Here is a 24312-nt window from a genome sequence, read left to right as displayed (position 1 = left end):
TGCCACGCCATCAACCGGGTCTACCTTCACCGCCTCCTCAAGAAGACTTCGTATGAGCTTCTAACCGGTAACAAACCCAATGTGTCTTACTTTCGTGTATTTGGGAGCAAATGTTATATTATAGTGAAGAAAGGTAGAAATTCTAAGTTTGCTCCCAAAGCTGTAGAAGGGTTTTTATTAGGTTATGACTCAAATACAAAGGCGTATAGGGTCTTCAACAAATCATCGGGTTTGGTTGAAGACTCTAGTGACATTGTATTTGATGAGACTAATGGCTCTCCAAGAGAGCAAGTTGTTGATCTTGACGATGTAGATGAAGAAGACGTTCCAACGACCGCAATACGCACCATGGCGATTGGAGATGTGCGGCCACAGGAACAAAAGGAGCAAGATCAACCTTCTTTCTCAACAATGGTGCATCCCCCAACTCAAGGTGATGAACAGATTCATCAAGAGGAAGCGTGTGATCAAGGGGGAGCACAAGATGATCATGTGATGGAGGAAGAAGCACAACCGGCACCTCCAACCCAAGTTCGAGCGACGATTCAAAGGAATCATCCCGTCGACCAAATTTTGGGTGACATTAGCAAGGGAGTAACCACTCGTTCTAGATTAGTTAATTTTTGTGAACATTACTCCTTTGTCTCTTCTATTGAGCCTTTCAGGGTAGAAGAGGCCTTGCTAGATCCGGACTGGGTGTTGGCCATGCAAGAAGAGCTCAACAATTTCAAGAGAAATGAAGTTTGGACACTGGTGCCTCGTCCCAAGCAAAATGTTGTGGGAACCAAGTGGGTGTTCCGCAACAAACAAGACGAGCACGGGGTGGTGACAAGGAACAAGGCTCGACTTGTGGCAAAAGGTTATGCCCAAGTCGCAGGTTTGGACTTTGAGGAGACTTTTGCTCCTGTGGCTAGGCTAGAGTCCATTCGTATTTTGCTAGCATATGCCGCTCACCATTCTTTCAGGTTGTTCCAAATGGATGTGAAGAGCGCTTTCCTCAATGGGCCAATCAAGGAGGAGGTGTACGTGGAGCAACCCCTGGCTTCGAGGATGAACAGTACCCCGACCACGTATGTATGCTCTCTAAGGCGCTCTATGGACTTAAGCAAACCCCAAGAGTATGGTATGAATTCCTTAGAGACTTTTTAATTGCTAATGCTTTCAAGGTTGGGAAAGCCGATCCAACTTTATTCACTAAGACTTGTGATGGTGACTTATTTGTGTGCCAAATTTATGTCGATGACATAATATTTGGTTCTACTAATCAAAAGTCTTGTGAAGAGTTTAGCAGGGTGATGACTCAAAAGTTTGAGATGTCGATGATGGGCGAGTTGAACTACTTCCTTGGGTTCCAAGTGAAGCAACTCAAGGACGACACCTTCATCTCCCAAACGAAGTACACGCAAGACTTGCTAAAGCGGTTTGGGATGAAGGACGCCAAGCCCGCAAAGACTCCGATGGGAACTGACGGACATGTCGACCTCAACAAAGGAGGTAAGTCCGTTGATCAAAAAGCATATCGGTCCATGATAGGTTCTTTGCTTTATTTATGTGCTAGTAGACCAGATATTATGCTTAGTGTATGCATGTGTGCTAGATTTCAATCCGATCCAAGGGAGTGTCACTTAGTGGCTGTGAAGCGAATTCTTAGATATTTAGTCGCTACTCCTTGCTTCGGGATCTGGTATCCAAAGGGGTCTACCTTTGACCTAATTGGATATTCAGACTCCGATTATGCTGGATGTAAGGTCGATAGGAAGAGTACATCAGGGACGTGCCAATTCTTAGGAAGGTCCCTGGTGTCATGGAGTTCTAAGAAACAAACTTTCGTTGCCCTATCCACCGCTGAGGCCGAGTATGTTGCCGCAGGATAGTGTTGCGCGCAACTACTTTGGATGAGGCAAACCCTCCGGGACTTTAGCTACAATCTGAGCAAAGTCCCACTCCTATGTGACAATGAGAGTGCTATTCGCATAGCGGACAATCCTGTTGAGCACAGCCGCACAAAGCACATTGACATCCGGCATCACTTTTTGAGAGACCACCAGCAAAAGGGAGATATCGAAGTGTTTTATATTAGCACCGAGAACCAGCTAGCCGATATCTTTACCAAGCCTTTAGATGAGAAGACCTTTTGCAGGCTGCGTAGTGAGCTAAATGTCTTAGATTCACGGAACTTGGATTGATTTATAGCATACATGTGTTTATGCCTTTGATCATGTTTCTTATGCATATTGTTGTTTACTTATGGTGCTCAAGTTGTACAAACACTCCCCGGACCTCGCAAGTCCTTTTGCAAGTGATGCACATATTTAGGGGGAGATGTGCTACAACTTGACCCTTTGAGACTAACCGTGTGCTTGAGTTTGCTTGATTTAGTCTCAAAGGTGGATTGAAAGGGAAAGGTGGACTTGGACCATGCAAGACTTCCACTGCACTCCGATGAGAGGGTAACTTACTCCAAGTCCATCTCAATATCCTTATTGTCTTGGTACTCTTATTTGAAGATTTTGGTGAGGCAATGGGGTTTAAGGGCCGAGATTGATCCCGTTTTGGTGCTTGATGCCAAAGGGGGAGAAAATAAGGCTAAAGCAATAAATGGATCAGCTACCACTTGAGAATTTTGAAAATAATATAATAGAGCTTTTGGTTTGTCAAAACTCTCTTGTTGTCTCTTTTGTCAAAAGTTGGCCTCTTGTGGGGAGAATAGTTGATTATGGGAAAAAGGGGGAGTTTTTGAAATCTTTGATCAATTTCTCTTGGAACAACTCTCCTTATGTCTCAACAAGTGTGTTTGACTTAGAAATAAGAAATTGAGGTTGATTTGCAAAAACAAAACCAAGTGGTGGCAAAGAATGATCCAAATATGCCAAATTTGAATCAAAACAAATTTGTGTTCTCATTTGCATTGATATTGCACTTCTTTAGTTGCTTTTTGTTGTGTTGGCATAAATCACCAAAAAGGGGGAGATTGAAAGGGAAATGTGCCCTTGGGCCATTTCTAAGTATTTTGGTGATTGAGTGCCAACACAAGTGCTTAAGTGTTAATCTATGCTAATTGATGGACAAAGTGCAAATCAAGTGTAAAGGTATGTTTCTAAAGACTTAGTACATTGTTTTGGAGACTAATGTATTGTGTCTAAGTGCTAGAAATAGGAAAAGACCAATTTGGAAAAGACTTGGCTATGCAGCCAAGACTCTGCACAGTCTGGGTGCACCGGACAGTGTCTGGTGGTGCACCGGACAGTGTCCGGTGCGCCAGGCTGGCGACTGCCAACTGGCTGCTCTCGGGAAGCGATCAACGGCGTACGGCTATAAATCACCGGACTGTCCGGTGGTGCACCGGACTGTCCGGTGAGCCATTCACAGGCGAAGTTGTCGCTCTCGGGAAGCGATTAACGGCGTACGGCTATAAATCACCGGACTGTCCGGTGGTGCACCGGACTATCCGGTGGTGCACCGGACTGTCCGGTGAGCCAACGGTCGGCCGCGTAATCCACGCGCGACGCGTGGCCGAGCCAACGGTCAGAAGGGGGCACCGGACTGTCCGGTGTGCACCGGACAGTGTCCAGTGCGCCAACGGCTCTGGATCTTCAACGGTCGGCTGCGCCACAGAAGGAAAGAAATCCGCACCGGACAGTGTACGGTGGTGCACCGGACTATCCGGTGCGCTAGGCGACAGAAGGCAAGAATTGCCTTCCTGGAATGCTCTCAACGGCTCCTAGCTGCCTTGGGGCTATAAAAGGGACCCCTAGGCGCATGAAAGAGCACACCAAGCATTCTCTAAGCATTCCTAAGCACCAAGACTTCAATTCCGCGCATTCGATTCTTTGTGATAGCAACTAGAGCTCCATTTGAGTAGTGTACTCTTCGGGTTGTGTTGAGAGCTCGTGTTGTGACTTGTGTGCGTGTTGTTGCTCTGATTTTGTGTCTTGTGTGCGTTGCTCATCCCAACCTTACTTCCGTGACTTTGTGAACATCTCTGTAAGGGCGAGAGGCTCCAAGTTGTGGATATTCCTCGCAAGCGGGATATAGTAAAGTGCAAGCAAAACACCGTGGTATTCAAGTGGGTCTTTGGACAGCTTGAGAGGGGTTGAGTGCAACCCTCGTCCGCTGGGACGCCACAACGTGGAGTAGACAAGTATTGGACTTGGCCGAACCACGGGATAAACCACTGTGCCATCTCTGTGTTGATCTCTTTGTGGTTATTGTGTTTTGCTAAGACTCCTCTCTAGCCACTTGGCCTTATTGTGCTAACTCCTAATCAAGTTTTTGTGGCACTAAGTTTCAAGTTTTACAGGATCACCTATTCACCCCCCCTCTAGGTGCTCTCAACAGGTCGCCGCCTGAGAGCAGAGTGAGAGCACCTAGAGGGGGGTGAATAGGTGATCCTGTAAAACTTGAAACTTAATGTCACAAAACTTGATTAGGAGTTAGCACAATGATGCCAAGTGGCTAGAGAGGAGTTCTTGCAAAACACAACAACCACAAGAGGATCAACACAGATAGACACAGTGGTTTATCCCGTGGTTCGACCAAGTACAAAACTTGTCTACTCCACGTTGTGGCGTCCCAACGGACGAGGGTTGCAATCAACCCCTCTCAAGCGGTCCAAAGACCCACTTGAATACCACGGTGTTTTGCTTTGTATACTATATCCCGCTTGCGAGGAATCTCCACAACTTGGAGTCTCTCGCCCTTACACTTAGATGTTCACAAAGAAGCACGGAGTAAGGGAGGGATGAGCAACGCACACAAGACACAAAATCACAGCGGCAACACGCACACAAGTCGCAACAAGAGCTCACAACACAACCCGACGAGTTCACAACTCAAATAGAGCTCTAGTTGCTCTCACAAAGAATCAAATGCGCGGAATCGAGGTCTTGGTGCTTAGGAATGCTTTGAGAATTCTTGGTGTGCTCCTCCATGCGCCTAGGGGTCCCTTTTATAGCCCCAAGGCAGCTAGGAGCCGTTGAGAGCATTCCAGGAAGGCAATTCTTGCCTTCAGTCGCCTGGCGCACCGGACAGTCCGGTGCACCACCGGACACTGTCCGGTGCGGATTTCTTTCCTTATTTGGCGAAGCCGACCGTTGCAGATTAAGAGCCGTTGGCGCACCGGACACTGTCCGGTGCACACCAGACAGTCCGGTGTCCCATTCTAGCCGTTGGCTCGGCCACGTGTCACGCGCGGAATCCTCGGCCGACCGTTGGCCCGGCTGACCGTTGGATCACCGGACAGTCCGGTGCACCTCCGGACAGTCCGGTGAATTATAGTCGTACGCCGTTAATCATCTCCCGAGAGCGACGAGTTCGCCTGTGAATGGCTCACCGGACAGTCCGGTGATTTATAGCCGTACACCGCCGTCGAAGTCCCGAGAACAGTAAGTTCGCCAGAGCCAGCCTGGCGCACCGGACACTGTCCGGTGCACCTAGACTGAGCAGACTTTGGCTGAACAAAGCTAAGTCTTTTCCAATTCGATTTCTCCTGTTTCCAGCACTTAGACACGATACATTAGTTCTAAAAACAATGTACTAAGTCTAGAAACATACCTTTAGACTTGATTTGCACTTTGTCCATCAATTGGCATAGATTTACACTTAAGCACTTGTGTTGGCACTCAATCACCAAAATACTTAGAAATGGCCCAAGGGCACATTTCCCTTTCAATCACCCCCTTTTTGGTGATTTATGCCAACACAACAAAAAGCAACTAGAACAAGTGCAATATCAATGCAAATGAGAACTCAAAATTGTTTTGATACAAAATTGGCATATATGGATCATACTTTGCCACCACTTGGTTTGTTTTTGCAAATCAAACTCAATTTCCTATCTCTAAGTCAAATTCACTTGTAGAGACATAAAGAGAGATATTCCAAGAGAAATTGATCAAAGATTCACAAACTCCCCCTTTTTCCCATAATCAACTACTCTCCCACAAGAAGCCAACTTTTGGCAATAGAGACAACAAGAAAGTTTTGACAAACCAAAAGCTCTATTCTACTATTTTCAAAATTTCTCAAGTGGTAGCTGATCCATTTATTGCTTTGGCCTTATTTTCTCGCCCTTTGGCATCAAGCACCAAAACAGGATCAATTTTGGCCCTGGAACCCCATTGCCTCACCAAAATCTTCAAATAAGAATACAAAGGCAATAAGAGTACATGAGATGAACTTGGAATAAGTTACCCTCTCATCGGAGTGCAGTGGAAGTCTTTCATGGTCCAAGTCCACCTTTTCCCTTTCAAACCTCCTTTGAGATTAAATTAAGAAAACTCAAGCACATGGTTAGTCTCAAAGGGTCAAGTTGTAGCACATCTCCCCCTCAAGGTGTGCATCACTTGCAAATGGACTTGTGAGGTTCGGGGAGTGCTTGTACAACTTGAGCACCAAAAATAAACAACAAAATGCATAAGGAACATGATCAAGGCATAAACACATGTATGCTATAAATCAATCCAAGTTCCGCGAATCTAAGACATTTAGCTCACTACGCAGCCTGCAAAAGGTCTTCTCATCTAGAGGCTTGGTAAAGATATCGGCTAGCTGGTTCTCGGTGCTAACATAAAACACTTCGATATCTCCCTTTTGCTGGTGGTCTCTCAAAAAGTGATGCCGGATGTCAATGTGCTTTGTGCGACTGTGCTCAACAGGATTTTCCGCTATGCGGATAGCACTCTCATTGTCACATAGGAGTGGGACTTTGCTCAGATTGTAGCCAAAGTCCCAGAGGGTTTGCCTCATCCAAAGTAGTTGCGCGCAACACTGTCCTGCGGCAACATACTCGGCCTCAGCGGTGGATAGGGCAACGAAAGTTTGTTTCTTAGAGTTCCATGACACCAGGGACCTTCCTAAGAATTGGCACGTCCCCGATGTACTCTTCCTATCGACCTTACATCCAACATAGTCGGAATCTGAATATCCAATTAAGTCAAAGGTAGACCCCTTTGGATACCAGATCCCGAAGCAAGGCGTAGCGACTAAATATTTAAGAATTCGCTTCACAGCCACAAGGTGACACTCCCTTGGATCAGATTGAAATCTAGCACACATGCATACGCTAAGCATAATATCCGGTCTACTAGCACATAAATAAAGTAAAGACCCTATCATAGACCGGTATGCCTTTTGATCAACGGACTTACCTCCTTTGTTGAGGTCGGTGTGTCCGTCAGTTCCCATCGGAGTCTTTGCAGGCTTGACGTCCTTCATCCCAAACCGCTTTAGCAAGTCTTGCGTGTACTTCGTTTGGGAGATGAAGGTGTCGTCCTTGAGTTGCTTCACTTGGAACCCAAGGAAGTAGTTCAACTCGCCCATCATCAACATCTCGAATTTCTGCGTCATCACCCTGCTAAACTCTTCACAAGACTTTTGATTAGTAGAGCCAAATATTATGTCATCGACATAAATTTGGCACACAAAAAGATCACCATCGCAAGTCTTAGTGAATAAAGTTGGATCGGCTTTCCCAACCTTGAAAGCATTAGCAATTAAAAAGTCTCTAAGGCATTCATACCATGCTCTTGGGGCTTGCTTAAGTCCATAGAGCGCCTTAGAGAGCTTACATACGTGGTCGGGGTACCGTTCATCCTCGAAGCCAAGGGGTTGCTCCACGTACACCTCCTCCTTGATTGGCCCGTTGAGGAAAGCGCTCTTCACATCCATTTGGAACAACCTGAAAGAATGGTGAGCGGCATATGCTAGCAAAATACGAATGGACTCTAGCCTAGCCACAGGAGCAAAAGTCTCCTCAAAGTCCAAACCTGTGACTTGGGCATAACCTTTTGCCACAAGTCGAGCCTTGTTCCTCGTCACCACCCCGTGCTCGTGCTGTTTGTTGCAGAACACCCACTTGGTTCCCACAACATTTTGCTTGGGACGAGGCACCAGTGTCCAAACTTCATTCCTCTTGAAATTATTGAGCTCCTCCTGCATGGCCAACACCTAGTCCGGATCTAGCAAGGCCTCTTCTACCCTGAAAGGCTCAATAGAAGAGACAAAGGAGTAATGCTCACAAAAATTAACTAATCTAGAACGAGTAGTTACTCCCTTGCTAATGTCACCCAAAATTTGGTCGACGGGATGATTCCTTTGAATCGTCGCTCGAACTTGGGTTGGAGGTGCCGGTTGTGCTTCTTCCTCCATCACATGATCATCTTGTGCTCCCCCTTGATCACACGCCTCCTTTTGATGAACCTGTTCATCATCTTGAGTTGAGGGATTCACCATCGTTGAGGAAGAAGGTTGATCTTGCTCCTTTTGTTCCTGTGGTCGCACGTCTCCAATCGCCATGGTACGAATCGCGTCCGTTGGAACGTCTTCTTCATCTACATCATCAAGATCAACAACTTGCTCTCTTGGAGAGCCATTAGTCTCATCAAATACAACGTCGCTAGAGACTTCAACCAAACCCGATGATTTGTTGAAGACCCTATACGCCTTTCTATTTGAGTCATAACCTAATAAAAATCCTTCTACAGCTTTGGGAGCAAACTTAGAATTTCTACCTTTCTTCACTAGAATATAACATTTGCTCCCAAATACACGAAAGTAAGACACATTGGGTTTGTTACCGGTTAGAAGCTCATACGAAGTCTTCTTGAGGAGGCGGTGAAGGTAGACCCGATTGATGGCGTGGCAAGCCGTGTTCACGGCTTCCGACCAAAAGCGCTCGGGGGTCTTGAACTCACTAAGCATCGTCCTCGCCATATCGATGAGTGTCCTGTTCTTCCTCTCTACCACACCATTTTGTTGTGGTGTGTAGGGAGCGGAGAACTCGTGCTTGATCCCTTCCTCCTCAAGGTACTCCTCCACTTGAAGGTTCTTGAATTCGGACCCGTTGTCGCTCCTTATCTTCTTCACCTTGAGCTCAAACTCATTTTGAGCTCTCCTGAGGAAGCGTTTGAGGGTCCCTTGGGTTTCAGATTTATCCTGCAAAAAGAATACCCAAGTGAAGCGGGAAAAATCATCAACTATAATAAGACCATACTTACTTCCTCCTATGCTTAGATAGGCGACGGGTCCGAAGAGATCCATATAAAGCATCTCCAAAGGTCTTGATGTGGTCATCACATTTTTGGGGTGATGAGAGCTTCCCACCTGTTTTCCTGCTTGACAAGCTGCACAAGGTCTATCTTTTTCGAAAGTAACATTAGTTAGACCTATCACGTGTTCTCCCTTTAGAAGCTTGTGAAGGTTCTTCATCCCCACATGTGCTAAACGGCGATGCCATAGCCAGCCCATGCAAGTCTTAGCAATTAAGCATGCATCTAGACCGGCCTCCTCTTTTGCAAAATCAACTAAATAAAGTTTGTCGTCTAGTACACCCTTAAAAGCTAGTGAACCATCACACCTTCTAAAGACAGACACATCTACATTTGTGAATAAACAATTATATCCCATATTGCATAATTGACTAACGGATAACAAATTATATCCAAGTGACTCAACTAAAAACACATTAGAAATAGAGTGCTCGGATGAAATAGCAATCTTCCCTAACCCTTTCACCTTGCCTTGGTTCCCATCACCGAATATGATTGAATCTTGGGAATCCTTGTTCTTGACGTAGGAGGTGAACATCTTCTTCTCCCCCGTCATGTGGTTTGTGCATCCGCTGTCGATAATCCAGCTTGAACCCCCGGATGCATAAACCTGCAAGGCAAATTTAGGCTTGGGTTTTAGGTACCCAACTCTTGTTGGGTCCTACAAGGTTAGTCACAATGGTCTTAGGGACCCAAATGCAAGTTTTATCTCCATTGCATCTTGCCCCTAATTTCCTAGCAAATACTTTTTTATCCTTTCTACAAATAGCAAAGGAAGCATTGCAAGTATGAAAAATTGTAGAAGGTTCATTCATTACTTTCCTAGGAGCATGAACAATATTTCTTCTAGGCATATGATGAACAACATTTTTCCTAGTCAAATTTCTATCATACATAATAGAAGAACTAGAAGCAATCATGGCATGAGAGTTAAAAACATCATAACCTCTATAAACAATCCTAGAATGTCTCCTGTCATGATATATGAAAGCATGGTTCTTTTTAGCACTACTAGCCATAGGGGCCTTCCCTTTCTCCTTTGCGGAGATGGAAGCCTTATGGCTTGTTAAGTTCTTGACTTCCCTCTTGAAGCCAAGACCATCCTTAATTGAGGGGTGTCTACCAATTGTGTAGGCATCCCTTGCAAATTTTAGTTTATCAAATTCATTTTTGCTAGTCTTAAGTTGGGCATTAAGACTAGCCACTTCATCATTTAACTTTGCAATAGACACTAGGTGTTCACTACAAGCATCAACATTAAAGTCTTTACACCTAGTGCAAATCACAACATGTTCTACACAAGAGTTAGATCTATTTGCTACTTCTAGTTTAGCATTTAAATCATTGTTGACATCTTTTAAACTAGAAATTGTCTCATGGCAAGTAGATAGTTCACAAGAAAGCATTTCATCCCTTTTAACTTCTAAAGCATGAGATTTTTGTGCCTCTACAAATTTATCATGTTCTTCATACAAAAGATCCTCTTGTTTTTCTATAAGTCTATCCTTTTCATTCAAGGCATCAATCAATTCATTAATCTTATCTATTTTAGTTCTATCCAATCCCTTGAACAAACTAGAGTAATCTATCTCGTCATCATCACTAGACTCATTATCACTTGAAGAAGCATAAGTGGTATTGTTTTGAGTACATACCTTCTTCTCCTTCGTCATGAGGCATGTGTGACGCTCGTTGGGGAAGAGGGATGATTTGTCGAAGGCTGAGGCGGCAAGTCCTTCGTCGTCAGATGAAGAGCAATCCGAGTCCCACTCCTTGCCAAGATGTGCCTCGCCCTTAGCCTTCTTGTACTTCTTCTTCTTTTCCCCTTTCTTCTCTTGTTCCTGGTCACTATTATTATCGGGACAATTAGCGATAAAATGACCAATCTTACCGCACTTGAAGCAGGAGCGCTTTCCCTTCGTCTTGTTCTTCCTGGGATGCTTCTTGCGGCCCTTTAGCACCGTCTTGAAGCGCTTGATGATGAGGGCCATCTCTTCCTCATTTAGTCCTGCCGCCTCAACTTGCGCCACCTTGCTAGGTAGCGCCTCCTTGCTACTCGTTGCCTTGAGAGCAACGGGTTGAGGCTCATGGATTGGACCATTCAACGCGTCGTCCATGTATCTCGCCTCCTTGATCATCATTCTTCCGCTTACAAACTTCCCAAGTACTTCTTCGGGTGACATCTTGGTGTACCTAGGATTTTCACGAATATTGTTCACAAGATGTGGATCAAGGACAATAAAAGACCTTAGCATTAGGCGAACGACGTCGTGGTCCGTCCATCGCGTGCTTCCGTAGCTCCTTATTTTGTTGATGAGGGTCTTGAGCCGGTTGTATGTTTGGGTTGGCTCCTCTCCCCTTATCATTGCAAATCTCCCAAGCTCGCCCTCCACCAACTCCATCTTGGTGAGCATGGTGACGTCGTTCCCCTCATGTGAGATCCTGAGGATGTCCCAGATCTGCTTGGCATTGTCCAAGCCGCTCACCTTATTGTACTCTTCCCTGCACAAAGATGCTAAAAGGACAGTAGTAGCTTGTGCATTTCTATGGATTTGTTCATTTATAAACATGGGACTATCCGAGCTATCAAATTTCATTCCACTCTCTACAATCTCCCATGTGCTTGGATGGAGAGAGAACAAGTGACTACACATTTTGTGACTCCAAAATCCGTAGTCCTCCCCATCAAAGTGTGGAGGTTTGCCAAGAGGAATGGAAAGCAAATGTGTATTTGAACTATGCGAAATACGAGAATAATCGAAATAGAAGTTTGAATTAACCGTCTTCCTTTTCTCGTAGTCGTTGTCGTCGTCCTTTTGGGAAGAAGAGGACTCGTCACTGTCGTCGTAGTAGATAATCTCCTTGATGTGCCTCGTCTTCTTCTTCTTCCCATCTTTTCGTTTGTGGCCCGAGCCCGAGTCGGTAGGCTTGTCATCCTTCGGTTCGTTGATGAAGGACTCCTTCTCCTTATCATTGATCATGATCCCCTTGCCCTTAGGATCCATCTCTTCGGGCGATTAGTCCCTTTCTTGAAGAGAACGGCTCCGATACCAATTGAGAGCACCTAGAGGGGGGGTGAATAGGTGATCCTGTAAAACTTGAAACTTAATGCCACAAAACTTGATTAGGAGTTAGCACAATGATGCCAAGTGGCTAGAGAGGAGTTCTTGCAAAACACAACAACCACAAGAGGATCAACACAGATAGACACAGTGGTTTATCCCGTGGTTCGGCCAAGTACAAAACTTGCCTACTCCATGTTGTGGCGTCCCAACGGACGAAGGTTGCAATCAACCCCTCTCAAGCGGTCCAAAGACCCACTTGAATACCACGGTGTTTTGCTTTGTATACTATATCCCGCTTGCGAGGAATCTCCACAACTTGGAGTCTCTCGCCCTTACACTTAGATGTTCACAAAGAAGCACGGAGTAAGGGAGGGATGAGCAACGCACACAAGACACAAAATCACAGCGACAACACACACACAAGTCGCAACAAGAGCTCACAACACAACCCGACGAGTTCACAACTCAAATAGAGCTCTAGTTGCTCTCACAAAGAATCAAATGCGCGGAATCGAGGTCTTGGTGCTTAGGAATGCTTTGAGAATTCTTAGTGTGCTCCTCCATGCGCCTAGGGGTCCCTTTTATAGCCTCAAGGCAGCTAGGAGCCGTTGAGAGCATTCCAGGAAGGCAATTCTTGCCTTCAGTCGTCTGGCGCACCGGACAGTCCGGTGCACCACCGGACAGTCCGGTGCACCACCGGACACTGTCCGGTGCGGATTTCTTTCCTTATTTGGCGAAGCCAACCGTTGCAGATTGAGAGCCGTTGGCGCACCGGACAGTCCGGTGTCCCATTCTAGCCGTTGGCTCGGCCACGTGTCACGCGCGGAATCCTCGGCCGACCGTTGGCCCGGCTGACCGTTGGATCACCGGACAGTCCGGTGCACCTCCGGACAGTCCGGTGAATTATAGCCGTACGCCGTTAATCATCTCCCGAGAGTGACGAGTTCGCCTGTGAATGGCTCACCGGACAGTCCGGTGCACCACCGGACAGTCCGGTGATTTATAGCCGTACACCGCCGTCGAAGTCCCGAGAACAGTAAGTTCGCCAGAGCCAGCCTGGCGCACCGGACACTGTCCGGTGCACCACCGGACAGTCCGGTGCACCCAGACTGAGCAGACTTTGGCTGAACAAAGCTAAGTCTTTTCCAATTCGATTTCTCCTGTTTCCAGCACTTAGACACAATACATTAGTTCTAAAAACAATGTACTAAGTCTAGAAACATACCTTTAGACTTGATTTGCACTTTGTCCATCAATTGGCATAGATTTACACTTAAGCACTTGTGTTGGCACTCAATCACCAAAATACTTAGAAATGGCCCAAGGGCACATTTCCCTTTCACAGAGTGGACAGGCCTCATTAAATGCCGAGGCGGCACATCGCTTGTAGGGGCCGCGTAACCCGGAGGCCTTACGTCAGGCTCCACCCACTGGCTTACGTCACGTGCTGTAGGCCACGTGGCAGCATCGGGTCTCCGCCTGGGCGCGGAGCAGAAGTGTACGCGGACAGGTTCGCACCAGACCGGGCCTGGACACGTGTCGATACTGGACCCCTGCCTGGGTCCTGTTCAAGGCCCGGGTATGTACTGTCCTAGGACCTTGGGACCCCCTGTGGGGACCCGGACCCCATACGGGGGGATCCCATTCCAGGGGTCTAGCTCGCACACGTGGAGGTCCGGGACGAACCTTGGGGGTCCAGACTGAATATCCGAGGGTCCGGGACCAACCCTGGGGGTCCGAACTGTATATCCGGGGGTCCGGCACTCTTCGTGGGGGTCCGGACCACTGTTGATGCCTTGGAGCATATTACCTTTTCTGGACACATGGCGGCTCCGGACCCACCCACGTAGTGGAGTCGGGCGCTGCTGTGGACCCAGAATAGTCGCCTGAGACTGGGGCGAGCCGTGGCTTGGTCCCACACACAGCACTCCTACCACGCGACTAAGTGATAGCCGCGTGGGCACTACGTCTTTGCACAGTAGTAAGGGGTACCCTAGTTACAGGGTACCAACAACAGCAGTCTATGAACTATTTCAGATATGTCATCTTAGTCCATGTACTATTCAAGGTCACATGAACCCATATCTATTTAAAATATATCAAATAAAGTCGATACATGACAATGTTTGGTCCAACAACTGACGTGGCGTTCCACCTAATGACGGTCCATATGACTTTTGAAATAGTTCATGAAAGACATATTTTAAATAGTTAATGGACCTATATGGTTTTAAAATAGTTTATTTGGCACACTTTAAATAGTAAATAGGGTTCCTATGACCTTAACAGTACATGAACCTAGATGATACATCCAAAATAATTTATGGACTACTGATGCACTTTACTATTGTACGATATCTTAGTGTTAGATGAGACACGGGAGAAAGATGCAGACCTACGTGTTCACGTGTGAAGTGTGACAGTTTTGAAGTCATTCGCTTGTGCTAAAGGAACTGTTGAGTCTACAGCTGTAGATGTAAGCTCTCTTATAAAGCACTATGTCTTACAAAGCACTATGTCAGCAACACCGTGGATAGTTGCAACAATGATTCATTTAGCATGGCCGAACTACTTGGAAAACTTGTGCTCTAGAGGAGCAGAGGAGAGAAAGTAGTATATTTTTTCTTTTATACGATCATAATAGGGGCGTGGAGGAGTAGAGGAGAGAAAGAAGTATATTTTTTCTTTTATACGAATTATTTTAGGGGCCACGATTATTATGTAATCAGATCTTATATGTAAGTGCAAGCGAGTCATTCGATTCGTTAGATTATGATTCAACTATAGATGTAACTATGATTTGTTAGTGGCTTTTATAAATCTATATAAACCGGTGATGAAACAGTTTAAATATTAAATATAAGATACAGTTATATCATGATATAACAGACCAAAAGAACCATTTGCATGTTTATATATAAGTCATGATTGCATAACAGTGGATGCCCATACATACTAGTAAACGTGGCAATTAAGTCTGTTCATCTATTTTTAAGAATTAATTATTAAGAAATTAGATGATTAACTAGGTCAGTACCCGTGCGTTGCAACGGGAACATATAATACCATGATAACTTATATACAAAATGTGTCTTATATTGTTATAAGAAAATATTTCATAATCCATTTGTGATCCTAGCCATACATAAATTTTGTTATTTTAATTTAGTTGTTTCACTACTATATTGCAACCATCAGTATCATGCAGACTTCGATATATGTCATGATTTGCATGGTCTCATCATTGGAAAGCACGTGCCACACCTGCCGGTAGAAGTTCCGTCGTACATCGTTAGTCATCAGGCACGCACCACCATACACGCTTGCTTAAACAAAAAAATGCAAGTGTGTGCTTGCGAAGAGAATTAAAGGCAGGCCGGCACAAAAGCTACCCCGACGATGGCGAGTGATCATTGTTGTCGGTCCACCTCTGCTCACCTCCGGTGTCGAGATGACGCCACAATCCTTGATATAATAGTCGTCGAACGCGCGCGATATGGTGAGTACCGATCACTCTTGGCTAGGCTGCCAAATGAAGTGCACCCCGGGCTCATCAGCGAGGTAGTACACCTGGTCGTTGCACCACCGGATGTGCTACTACTCTACATACATCTTGTTCGAGGACACTCACACAACAACAACAATGGTCGTCATTCCAGCGCACAAGAATTCATGGCCGGTCAGTAGCGACTTACGTGACAGGTTAGGCTTCAGGTGAATGATGAGCTAGACGGCGTGATGGCGTCGTCGTAGGTTGCGGTGCCCAGAACAACCCGAGAGTCGTCAACATTGGCGACGACCATGAGGTCCCCATGTTTGACGATGGACAGCGCGGTGCAGCCGCTCTGGACCACGTCCAAGCGGCGGCTGCGTCGGAGCTTGCCGTACACAGCGGCGCATGGGCCATGTAGGACTGCTTCCAGAGGTCGAACTGGTAGTCGCCAAGTTTCTTCTCGTCGTCGGTGAGCGACGCCAACGCGAGCGCCTCGTGCTAGTGGTGTTTGTTCGGAGTTTCCAAGTAAGAAACATGGATTCATCTTTGACGTTGGTTTATGAAAATGATTTATAAGTTAGATCCATGGAAAAATATTACAGAGAATAAATGTTACACATGCAAAAAAAGTATTTAAATTGAAAACATTCTTCAAACAAAAGAAATTGCATGCAAGGCTCTTCTTTAAATACTACTCCCTCAATCCAAAAATATAATTTAATAATCTCGGTGATACTTATCTACTACTACACATTGTGCAAGGGTAGCAGGTGGGCTTCGGGAGAGATGTAGTATATGGTTTTACTATAATAGATGTAGACATAAATACACATGTGGTGTAGTGGTAGCTACAAACACATTTACTTGAGGGGTCTACAAACACATTTACTTGAGGGGTCGCGGGTTCGAATCCCCTTGGAACCTATTTTTTAATTTAATTTTAGTTAGGCGTGGGATGCACGTGAGAATGTGAATGAGCTTTGTAGGAGGGGGAATGAGAAAGACACGTGATAGCCGGGAATGGAAATGTGAATGAGCTTTGCAGGGAGGGGGAATGAGAAAGACATTTGATAGTCGGGAATGGAAATGTGAATGAGCTTTGCAGGGAGGGGGAATGAGAAAGACAGACAACTGAGTCTACCCCTTACCGTCTTAATAGGTAGTACAGATTATTTTTGATAATATAGAGTGTCATGAAAATCAACTAGTTTCTATAAATTAGAGTCGCATATTTCTATTCAACTTTTTTTTACCACAATCGGGTGAGGGGCGTCCATTGCGAGTTGCGACTGCGTCGCCGATTCCCCTGCCGGCATGTCCAGTCCGCGCCCTCCCCTCGGCCGGATCCTCCGCCTCGCCGTCGCCGTCGCGGCCTGCGCCTGCTTTCCTAGCCCCGTCTCCGGCATCCGGTGAGTTCCGCACTCTCTTTCCTGCCGTTGCCAGGGCCCTAAATCCTTTGCCCGTGCTCATCGCACGCAGTCGATGTATCTCTCAGCAGTTGAAGGTTCCTTGTACATAACGCCGAGTACTTGCACCACTGAGGATTCACTTGGTCACGGGTTGGGACCTCATGCTTGATTCTAGTATTGACGTGTGCTGTGAGGGCAGAAGGTGAATGACAAGCTATTTTTTTACCATTAAAACTCGATTCGATACATTATGCCACTGATTTGGGAAAAGCCGATACGTTGCGATATTGGCGTTTACCTTTTTTTTATTATCAGGAAAAATAGCACAGTAGTTTTTGACAATGTCAGCTGTGTCCTTTATCATTGGGCTGTTTGATTTGAGTTCATCGTTGCAAATTGCTAGCAGAAGGAATGTTGGATTAGATGAGGAAGCTTAGGAGCGATGGAATTGTGGAAAGAATGAAGTGTGGATTAGGCAAGTAAAGAAGAGGTAGATGAAAACAGAAGGACGGAGATAAATGTATCAATGTAAAGGTGGTGAGCAGTTAGCTAGCTACTAGTTCCGGATTCATAAATCAAATTGTGCTTTAACCTGGTTCCTAATTCTATGACCCGGACAAAGTTTTCATTGCATAAGACAGCTTGGGTATCAGAAAATTACTTCGGTCTAGTATTGGGGGATATTCTTGTCATTCTGATTATGTGAGCAATTTTACAGTTTATATTTCAGTAATAGTAAGGCTAATGAAAGAACTTTAAATATTGTGCAGGAAGGGCATTGACTTTATTCAACCAATTGTGTGCAGAAGCACTGTTCAGGGGCGGCATCTGATCTCTGATGATAATGGCAATATTCCTGGGCCTTTTGTCTTGCATGCTTGGATAAATTTTCCTATAAATGGTGCACTACCTGACAACCATTGCTCACTGTTAAAACACTTCTCTTTGCAGGTTATGTATGTTCTGCACTTTCAATCAATCCATGGTCTCACTGCTGCCCAACAACAGGGGACCGCTTTTCCTGCCAGTGAGTTCCCTATTTTCATTTTACCATATTATATGTAACACTCCATCAAAACTGGTTACCCTGCAAAGCCTGACATAAGTCTTCGTGACATAATCCAGGGGCTGCGAACTTGATTTACAGTGCTGCAATTCATATGAATATTGTGTTTCTTGCTGTTTGAATCCTTCTAAGGTAAATCTTAATAAGAAGTACCAGGTCTGGAAGACAAAAACGAATTGTTTCATAAATATTTTACTTGGTCTTTTTTGACAGATCAAGAAAGAAGACGTGCTGAAGCTGAAGGTAGCTAAGCCAGTTACTGCTGGTAAGATGCTTGAAGTTATTAATTGCTAATTGGTGAATCTGGAATATGGAAAATGAAGTTTACTGTTAATTTTCTACAGGAACATACACAAATGTTTTCGATTTCTGCATGGGACGATGCCGCCATAGCTCTGCAAGTGTGGTACTGCCTTTTCTTCCCCCCTAGTGCCAGTACATCAATTCTTTTTACTTTATGGCATATATTTCTTGTTTAAACTAAAACAAGGAGTTTTTTTTTCAGTTTTGTGTTTTTTAATGTTAGTTCCAACAAATGTTTGTCCAAAGAAGTTCAAACTAACTAAGTTGTTCTGTCAATTTACAAGGTTCATGAAAATGCCTATGCCAGTGATTTCCATCACTGTTTTTCAGTGCAACAAAATTCATCAGGTATGACAAACTATGAACTATATTTCTTGGCTACATTACAACTTATCAGTTGTAACAGATAGGAGTGCAAACAAGCCCAGTTCCATCACTGTTTTCACTGCTAGAACTGAATTATTTAAGTAAAAGCTAATACTATCTCGTCTCACCCGTTAGGTTTAGCCGTTTAGGAGTGCAAACAAGTCCAGTTCTAGTTTGCCTGCCTCCAGATTTCAGATGGTCTTGTGAAGGCTTCAAGCTACACGTTTATGAGTCATAAGTAGCTATTTATCTAGGCCAGCTTGCTTTGGCAATGGGCTTGGTTGACAAACCATCTTCTGTCCTCTTCATCATTGTAGCAGCATTAGAATGATTAGAAATATGTAACCTATGCTATGTCCTGGGATCATGGCTGTGGCACGTAATGGCATTTCATCTATTGACCTTTTGAGTTTATAAATGGATGCTGGAGAACTTTGATAGTCTAGTCAAAATATATTGCCCTTTTATCTTGACTGAAATTTGGACAGAAAGTATGTGGTAGCAGGCTAGCAGCTCTACCTTCTGTATGTTGCTAGTGCCCACGATGCATTGTTTTTGAATTATATGGTCGGAAATGATCATGGAATGTAACATTCTGCAGGATCAACTGAGTCTAGTTCTGTATCAAAGTTGTTGGGCATTAACGTTGTAGTAGGAAGGTAAGACCTTTCCACTTTAAGCACCTTATTTCTCTAAAGTGAATGTGCACCTAAGAACCGCTTTATGAAATCTCAAATGGAAGTTAGGCCCAGGGAATCTTGCAGCTTGGTGTGCAAAGTAAGAGGACAGTCCTGTGTTCCAAGCAGGCTCTCTGTGTTGAACAAATGTGAGATGTAAGTCCAATTGTGTATATTCAAATTACATCCATTGTTTTAGTTCAGTCAATTATCCTCAAATTACAAATGCCATGCCATGCTATAGCAATTCTGTTTAGCATGCAATTGATGTAGAAGTTGGTGGAGCCAGTAACTTTTAGGAACTCCCTTAACCGCAGCCCGGTTTTCAGCTTCGACACTTGCGAGAGACTGTGTTTTGGTGTTTTGAAGACCAAGAAACTAGATCGGCACCAAGAAACACAACATAGCCTGAAGTGGAGCCGCGAGTGTCGGGACACCTAGCCTAGTCGACATCCACTTAAGCTGTTAGGAGAAGATAGACAATCCACTTATACACTTCAACACCCCACTCACATGCAGCAGCCAGAGTCAACACTTCCACTCACGTGCAGCCAGAGAGAAAAGCGCAAACATGGAAATAAAGGTACCGAGACAAAAATAATGCCTCTGCTATGATTCGAACGCGAGACCTGTAGCTTTGATATCATGTTAGAGTGGACGCATATCCAATTCAACCCAAAAGTTTAAGCTATTAGGGAAAGGTAGGCAATCCACTTATACACTTAGAAAATACAAACTGAGCAATGTTTTTGTTTCTTTGTTTGTGTATTTCTATTCATCCACCCATGCAGGATAACACTCACTTAGCTGAATTATTCAAACCAGTTTGCAGAAATATATGAGATGCAAGAGTGGCTGCTTTCCCAGCCTTGGACCAGATCAACCTGCTGAAGTTGTTGACGAAGCTCCAACCAGCTTGGTATGAATTATATTTTTACTTTAAAAATCAATCTTGTACTATTGTCTATCTCATTTTCATATTATCTGTTTCACCACATGCAAACTGTTATAGGTTTTATATCTAGAAAATGGACGTTTTCATACTCAGGTTATATTGGATAGGATATCTTGTGTACTCTTATGGTTATGTGGTTTATGACCTACTTCAAACTGACATTCACTGTGCTGCGCTTAGTCCAATTTCTGAAAACAGTCATCCATTTAACAACAAAGTGTTATACTGTTATGGGCTTATAGCTAGGAATTTAGGAGGGATGAGGAGAGAGTGCAGTGGCCATGGGAAGCCGGCACACATGCAGGGGAAGCAGATCCTCTGCAGTTACTTATACATGATTTAGCAATATTAGGAATTGCCAAAGTTAAGCTCTAAATGCTACACGAGGGATGCTGGTAGTGCCTATTGACTAGATCTTTTTTTCCAGTTATGTGTTGGTGCCGCTTTCTACATTGACGTTTCGCTAATAAAACACAAAATAGTCAGTTAAAATGTGGAACTGATTTTCGTATGGCTTCTTTTTCAGAATCCAGGAGCATGCTTATACATGCAGATGGATGAGCGGCTCACATGTGATGGTTCGCACCATCATACCCGGCGGCTCTGTCCATGCGCCTGAGAAGGGGAAATGAATGTGACACTCATAAGACAGCAGAGGGGTAGTTTTCTCTGAAAAACTTTCTACCATGTTTTAGGTTCATTTAATTGCCAACTGCCAAGATGTGGACAACGTTGGTTTGCAGCTTGCTCACTCGACAGGAAACAAGTGGAGGCGATAAGCTGATAACCGATGGTTCTCCATCACACCCCCATGACGAACAACCTCTCCACGCACCGGTTGCGGGTTTCCTCAACAAGAACGCCCTACTCTCCTCCTGTTTCTGGGAAGGATTATGGATGCAAAATGAAATGGAGTGCCTGCAAAGATCTGCTCCGGTTCTTGAGAAGCGTCGTGGATGCAGAAGGAGATGCAATACCTTTCAAATCCTTGCATGGTATCTGGTAGGATTTTGCATGCTGAATGAAAATGCACGCAGGCGATTCCACGAGCCTTTCATGCATGTTTTGAGACACCTGAACCAATTATATATATTCGTAATATATTGCACAAGCTTCCATGCATGTTTTAAGACAAAAGTAACCCAAACAGAACTACGGATACATGATCTTTTAAATCAATTACACCATGCCAGCATCTCTGCACCACAAACTCCCATGCCCCTTTTTTTTTGGTTTCCTTCGCCAGCCTGAATCAAAAAGAATAATCAGGCTTGAAATCTCTCATGGACCTGGGTCTCTCCCTCCCTTTGTTATCATCTTTGGTGTTTGCACTCTCTTCTGCAGCAGCAGCTCCGTCTCCCTGGTCCTCCTCCTGGAAGGCCGGGTGGGTGAGGATGTTCGCCAGGAGCTGCGTGCCCCTGAGGGCGTTGGTGAGCGGCAGGTGTCCCTCGGGCGTGTCGTCCGTCAACTCCCACAAGAACTCGTCGGGGAAGGCCCTGTAGTTGTACTGCTCCACCTCCGTGTCCAGCTTCCTCATCCAGCCGACCCGGATGAAGAAGCGGGTGAAGTCGCGCCGCGACTTCTCCCAGAGCCGCCGCTGCACGCTGTACCCGAACCTGCCGCCGCTGTGCTCCTTCCAGAGCCCGTCGATGGCGGCGAGGTCCTCGGCCGGGATGAACTGGACCTCGGAGAAGAAGACGTACCCTCGGCGCCTCGCGGGCTCGCCGGCGAGGTCGATGATCAGCGCCCGCGTGGTCTCGTCCGCCTGCCGGTAGTCGCCCGCGGCGAGCTGGCGGCGGAGGAGGTCGAGAGAGGGGCCTTCTTCTTCTTCTTCGTCCCCTGCCGCTGGTGCAGATGCCGGGGCAACTGGAGTCGGAGCTGACGAATTGGTGGCTGAGGCTGCTGTCACCGAGGGGGAGGTTTTGGTGTAGAGCCTGAAGGAAATGCTGCCGCTGGTGTTGGTGGAGAGCTTGTGCACGGCGGACGCGGAGCCGTCACGGCTGCCGCCGGCGCCGGCGAAAGAATGGTCGTGCGGGAGAAGGAAGGATTGCAGAGAAGCGTTTGCCATGGGTGGCAGGAGGACGCAGCTGAGCTGAGAGCCTGAGACTGAGAATGGAGGGGAGGGAGACGATGATAAAGGAGCGAGTGGATGGGGTTTAGTGCTGCGAGAGCTGAGCTGGGTGGTGGTCGTCGTGTGGTGTGGAGAATTGAGGCCGTCGTGTTGCCTTTGTGTGTGTGTGTGTTCTTGTGACAGTCCACCTTTGTGGGTGTCGTGTGCCAAGTCCTGGCCTCGATGGCTGTGGGAGATTTTGGGCGGTGGTTTTTTAGGGGGCCCATTCTGGGCGAGAATACGAAGGTGGGGCTGTGATTGGTGGGTTCTGGGTGAGATGAGGATACTGGCTATGGCAAACAATCCAAACACCAACGGAGATAGGGTCTGTTTCGTTTAGCTTCTTTTCTTGACGATTTCTGAAAATCTGACCGTTAGAAAAAACCTGAGTATCATAAGGATTATGTGCAAGGTAAGATAAAGTGATTTATAGGGTTTAGGATCTAAAAAGTGATGTGTTTTCCCTATCACGACGACTCGATTGATTCTGCGTTCATGGTTTATTTTAGATGATTTTCACTAATGGACTGTTTGGATCCATTTATTTTGAAGGAATTGGAATTTACTCAAATAATAGGTTATTTCGTTTGAAATTTGGCATTCTACCATTTTCTAAAATTTAGATATAAGTATATCCCAAATTCTTAGGACAAGAGCTAGAAATTGATTCTATGTATCGTTAGTCCATGTTTCTACTCTACAACTTATGACACGCTTGGCTCGCTTTCCTATACAAACATAGCACATAAATATCTTATGTTCGGTATATTTTATGAACCTAATTTTCTAGGTAGATATAAGTTAAATTAATTTTGATTTTGGTGTACAGGCAATTTATTTAGATAGTATCTACCGTCGATTTATACGTGTATATGTTCGTGCATGTATTTTATGATTATATGTTGGTGCATGTGTTTTATGAGTAGGTTATATTGTTAATTATTATGTTTAGTTTTAACGTAGGTTAAATTTAGTTGGTATAAAGGTTTTATTTTTGTTATTTTAATGCTTAGTTTGAATAGTTATTTAGTTTAGGTTGTAGTATTAGGCAAAGAGACTTATTTCCTTATGATTCTTTGTTTTGATAGATATAAGACATGTGGCGTGAGAAGTGATAAAATGGTTTTTTATGGAGATATATACTCGAACGTGTCTTGTAAGGACGGCAGGACGCACCGTCTCTCCTGAGTTATAGGTACCTAATTATGACTGTGGTAAACCAATCTATGTGTTTTAATTGAGGCATCTAGATACAACGTATGTTTTTTACACATACGATGGTTTTAATGTAAGTAATTGTTTGTAAATGTTTTTTTGTTGTTCCTTGATGTGTTATTAAAGAATGATAGTCCTGACAAGTTTGAACCAATAAACCTCCTTTACGACCACTTAGGGTTTGTTTGATTCTACCCCAATTCATATGGATTGAGAGGGATTGAGGGGGTTTCAATCCCTAGTAAGTCAAAATCTCTCTCAATCTGTATCAATCCCCTACAATCCATATGGATTGAAAATAACCGAACAAGCCCTTATGGAGAGGGAGAAGACCACACCAGCGCTTGAAGAGGTAGATCCACCTCCATCAACCCTTCATTAATGACGAATGAGAAGTCCAAAGCCACTAATGAATGACTTGAGAACCCTCCTCTGTGTAATTGCAGAGATCCAACTATCTATGTACTTAGGGGGTTGATAGATTTCGATTGTGGTAACTGATAGTCGCCTAGAGGGGGGGTGAATAGGGCGAAACTGAAATTTACAAATATAAACACAACTTACAAGCCGGGTTAGCGTTAGAAATAAAAACGAGTCCGCGGGAGA

The 24312-nt window shown here is 45.0% G+C and overlaps 2 protein-coding genes across 3 annotated transcripts; one reads left to right on the top strand and one right to left on the bottom strand.

Annotated features, from left to right (window-relative positions):
• The first annotated feature begins 16848 nt into the window (after nt 1–16848).
• LOC100275960 (uncharacterized) lies at nt 16849–22987 on the top strand. 2 transcript variants are annotated; one of them, XM_008663497.3, is made up of 13 exons: nt 16849–17014; nt 17101–17216; nt 17785–17861; nt 17966–18041; nt 18140–18212; nt 18294–18345; nt 18425–18486; nt 18668–18731; nt 19351–19408; nt 19496–19582; nt 20252–20345; nt 20908–21040; nt 21125–22987. In XM_008663497.3, the coding sequence occupies exons 2-12, from the start codon at nt 17176–17178 to the stop codon at nt 20998–21000; spliced, it is 777 nt and encodes a 258-aa protein (XP_008661719.1). In that variant the 5' UTR covers nt 16849–17014; nt 17101–17175; the 3' UTR covers nt 21001–21040; nt 21125–22987. The 2 variants fall into 2 exon arrangements, with proteins under 2 accessions (XP_008661719.1, NP_001143347.2); NM_001149875.2 differs by lacking the exon at nt 17101–17216 and having other exon boundaries at nt 16860–17014; nt 21125–21518.
• Nucleotides 21449–22594, bottom strand: LOC100273248 (genomes uncoupled4-like protein). Its single transcript, NM_001147690.1, has one exon. The coding sequence runs from the start codon at nt 22447–22449 to the stop codon at nt 21634–21636; it is 816 nt and encodes a 271-aa protein (NP_001141162.1). The 5' UTR covers nt 22450–22594; the 3' UTR covers nt 21449–21633.
• Nucleotides 22988–24312: the final 1325 nt, after the last annotated feature.

The sequence above is a fragment of the Zea mays genome, chromosome 10 (genome assembly GCF_902167145.1).
Source record: "Zea mays cultivar B73 chromosome 10, Zm-B73-REFERENCE-NAM-5.0, whole genome shotgun sequence".
NCBI classification, from domain to species: domain Eukaryota; kingdom Viridiplantae; phylum Streptophyta; class Magnoliopsida; order Poales; family Poaceae; genus Zea; species Zea mays.
Note: the sequence above shows the minus strand (reverse complement) of the source record. Positions and strands in the feature narration are given on the sequence as shown.

Coding starts and splice junctions, on each gene's coding strand:
- LOC100275960 (NM_001149875.2), top strand. CDS start 16,920: ATGTCCAGTCCGCGCCCTCCCCTCGGCCGGATCCTCCGCCTCGCCGTC. Junction 17,015..17,784: donor AGCCCCGTCTCCGGCATCCG/GTGAGTTCCGCA, acceptor AATATTGTGCAG/GAAGGGCATTGACTTTATTC. Junction 19,409..19,495: donor ATTAACGTTGTAGTAGGAAG/GTAAGACCTTTC, acceptor AATGGAAGTTAG/GCCCAGGGAATCTTGCAGCT.
- LOC100273248 (NM_001147690.1), bottom strand. CDS start 22,449: ATGGCAAACGCTTCTCTGCAATCCTTCCTTCTCCCGCACGACCATTCT.